Raw genomic sequence first — 3,752 nt, 5'->3', positions numbered from 1 at the left:
AATCAACAGGTAGACAGCCTTACGCGGCTGCGACAGATTGATGTTGTAAATGATAACCGAGAATGGGAGCGTTTACTCAAATGGCTGCATGTTAAGCATGGTCACGCTGGACGGGCCAACTTATATCGGGAAGGGATAGCCTGAGGATGGCCCGTATCAGTTAAACTATGTGAACAAGTAGTAACTGCCTGTTCGCAGTGCCGTTTATGACTTAACAAAGACCATCCGAGTAAAGCGCCACCCCTGCACATTCGGGACAGGAAAACATTGTGGCACTCTTGGCAGATTGACTATATCGGCCCATTGCGACCCTCAGGTGGGAAAAGATATGTCCTGGTGGGAGTAGAAATTATATCTGGTCTCACCATGGCTGCTGACTTCCCATCAGCTACTGGGGAAAACACTGTGAAGGGCCTTAAAGGATGGTTCAGTACACTTCCCCTACCAGAAGAAATTCAAAGTGATAATGGCTCACACTTTACAGCTACGGTGGTACAAGACTGGGCCAAGGAAGAAGGGATTCGGTGGGTATTTCACACCCCCTACTATCCTCAGGCGAATGGCATTGTGGAACGCACCAATGGATTGGTTAAGCGTTTCGCAAACACTCATAAGCCTGGGTGGCATTTGCAGTTGTATGATGCCATCTACCAGTTAAATAACCGATGGAGCGGAGATGGTTGCCCCAAAATGAAAGCCTTTTGTGCATCTGCTAATACAATCACCCCAAGAGTTCATACTAAACCAGAGGGACCTTCTACAGAATTTTACTTTGGACAACCTGTACTAGTGAAAATGCCTCAGATTGGAATGGTACCAATGGTATTAACTACCCCTAAAAACCCCTATGCATGGGAAGCTAAAGATTGTTCTGGAAAAGTACACCGGATTAGCACCCAGTGGATCTCACCCTCTTTTTAACCCTGCCGGTTAAATACAACCGAGCACGCTTTGTTTCTTTTTGTGTTCACAGGAATCTCAAAGAAGACTCCGACTGAAGTGGATGCCCTGGCGTACTGCTGAATCCATTGTATATTATGACTGTTGATTTTGTCAATGCGTGAATATATGATGTGGGGTTTCATTTTGATTCTAACACAACTCCCTTTGATGTGTAGCCAAGAAGACCCAGGATGGCCGTGGTCCCAAGCCCATATTCAATGCACTGGAATTATGGGAACACGTGCCACCAAAGAAAATTTAAACATAGCTACTGTAGTTATGCATGGAGCTGAGGTATTCTCAAAGCACGAGTGGGGCTGGGACAGTAGATGGCTTCCACTCCTGAAAGGAAAAGCAGGAGAAAAAATCCAAGTAGGGTGTAGAATGATCAACGGATCAGCCCATGAAAAGGTCACATCCATGATAATATCTGACACTTCCGGAGATCCAATAACAGAAAGATCTTGTGCCACTGACAAGTGGGATTGCTGGTACAATTTTATTCTGGTGAAGCCCACTGTTGTGGCTTGTATATGGCAACAATACTGTAAAGGGCCAAGGCTGTCGAAACAACACTGTACAGGGATGTCATTCCAGTTCAAAATAGACATGATTGAACATGATACATGGAAATGAGGTATATTCCAGAGATGAGTGGAGTTAGGATGACTCTCTTCAGATGGCTAAACTTCAGGCCATCCCAGGACAGACAATACAAATTGGCTGCCGAGTGACTAATGGATCTACTTATCGTCGGCCGACCGAAATTAAAACAATCTACACTGACTCTTCCAGACCGAAAAATTATAATACCGAGTGTTACAAAATAACTGAACCCAATTCGGATTGTTGGTATAATCTCACCTATACCAAACCTATAATTGTGTACTGTCTTTGGGGCTTCAGAGGCACTGAATTACTCTTTGAATTTATGATTGATACAAAACCTCTGCCCCCACAAATGTCTGGAAATGCACCGACTCGGCCTCCCATTAGTCTAACTCCTTTCATCTTCAACGCAGGCCCCTACATAATTAAAAATACAGGTCACCAACAAATGCTGTTTAATCCATCATACTCCCTCAAACGAGTGGAATTAGCAGTGCAGACTAATATCTCTGCAATTAAGCCTACCTGCTCACCATTCCTGAATACATCTTATGCAGGATGGTCAGCATGGTTACGCAAATGGACTCCTATCTCTCCAACACGATCAAGGAGAGATGTGACCAGTGTCTTAGGAACGGGACTAGGAGTCTTAAACAGCATAGATGCTGAAATACTTGCTAATAAATTAGCCACAGTAACCAGTGACTTAAGTGCATTGAAACACCCGTTACAATCTTCTCTTTCAGCTCTGGGAACTAATCAATGGCTCTTATCGGACATGCTGCCTCAGTGGGGAGAGGTAAATAAGAAAGACCACCAGTTGATTGCAGATGCACTCGGCGCTGCCCAAAATAATGTTTCTCTAGCTTTTAGTTGTATCCAAGCTCAACTGTGGATGCAATCTATAGTAGCTGCAATAATATGGGAAGGTGAGGAAGGCACCTTGCCCACTGAAATCCGAAAAGTCATTTGGGACAATGCAAATGAATATGAGAGAAAATTCCAGTCCTGGTGGTATCCAGTTAATTTCACTTATAACCCTACTGACGGCAAAGTCACCGCTTTTGTTTTAACAATACACGATGCTTCGGTATACACCATATACCCAATCATCGCGTTAGGGTTGAATCATAATGGTACCATATTCTATCCTTTAGAGCATAGAGTGTGGGCCCAACGAAATGGAAACAAATGGAAAACTGTTGATGTCAATGCATGCATTGTACGAGAACAGCAAGGATTCATTTGTGAGAGTAATACCATCAAAGCTCAAGACATTTGTCTTGACACTGAACGAAATGTTTGTCATTTTGAAATATAACCCAACGAAGCCCCTGAAACCGTACTAGTATATATTGGGAAAGGATGTGTTTGTATGAGAACCCTTTGTGATTTTTTTTTTATTAGTAGATGACATTACTGTAGATATAAGCAATTACTCAAATATTTGTGTTTGTAACTTTACTAAAATTGTAGGATGTGACTTCAATTATTCAGCTCCTGTTACGTCTTATGAACTGCTACGATCTAACTATACATTGTATCAAGATTTACTACCTACTCCTATTGAGATGAATCTCACATTGGTGAAGAAACTGTTGCAACACGATGACCTGGACCAACTGCTAAAACACATCCGAAAAAAAATGGACACAGAACTCTCATCACTGTTTGTCATGATGCTGAGGAGATCTACCATGTTTTGGAAAGAGTGAAGAAAGACGGAGAACACCACTGGTGGGACACTCTATTTGGATGGTCACCAACCGCAACAGGAGTTCTAAATAGGATGCTTCACCCTGTAGTTGTTTTACTAATACTTGCTGTATCGTGTCTTATTTTAACCATTGCTTTATATTTTAAGCTTTGGATTATGATGAAACATTTGTCTCATCTAGTATCCCCACCAGATGTGTATATACTCGACGATCCTCACTACCAAAAACATACGTGATGCACCCAATACATTCCAAATATCGTGAAGCTTGAGTGACTATAGTCACGGGGTGGATTATGTGGAGTAATTGCTGGAGGTGACTTAGACATTAGACTTAGATTTACAATTTCAAGAAAAACACAGCATTGAAGAAGCTGTCCAGATGAAATGCAGCGGGATGCAAGGAATCTATCCCACAGGGAGTTCCCTAAGCCTGCAACCTTGGATGTCGGCAACATCAGGGGAGCCTGGTGCACTGGCTCTA

General features: G+C 42.7%; 1 protein-coding gene across 1 annotated transcript; it reads left to right on the top strand.

Annotated features, from left to right (window-relative positions):
• Positions 1–1,621: 1,621 nt before the first annotated feature.
• Positions 1,622–3,376, top strand: LOC142596558 (uncharacterized; the record flags this gene model as incomplete). The annotated part of the gene is given in 3 exon segments (XM_075725742.1): positions 1,622–2,959; positions 2,961–3,182; positions 3,185–3,376. Coding segments are annotated over 3 exon segments (1,752 nt in total), but the record flags the coding sequence as incomplete, so codon positions are not given.
• Positions 3,377–3,752: the final 376 nt, after the last annotated feature.

This window comes from Pelecanus crispus, chromosome W (assembly GCF_030463565.1).
Source record: "Pelecanus crispus isolate bPelCri1 chromosome W, bPelCri1.pri, whole genome shotgun sequence".
NCBI classification, from domain to species: domain Eukaryota; kingdom Metazoa; phylum Chordata; class Aves; order Pelecaniformes; family Pelecanidae; genus Pelecanus; species Pelecanus crispus.
This window is presented reverse-complemented; position numbering and strand designations above follow the sequence as displayed.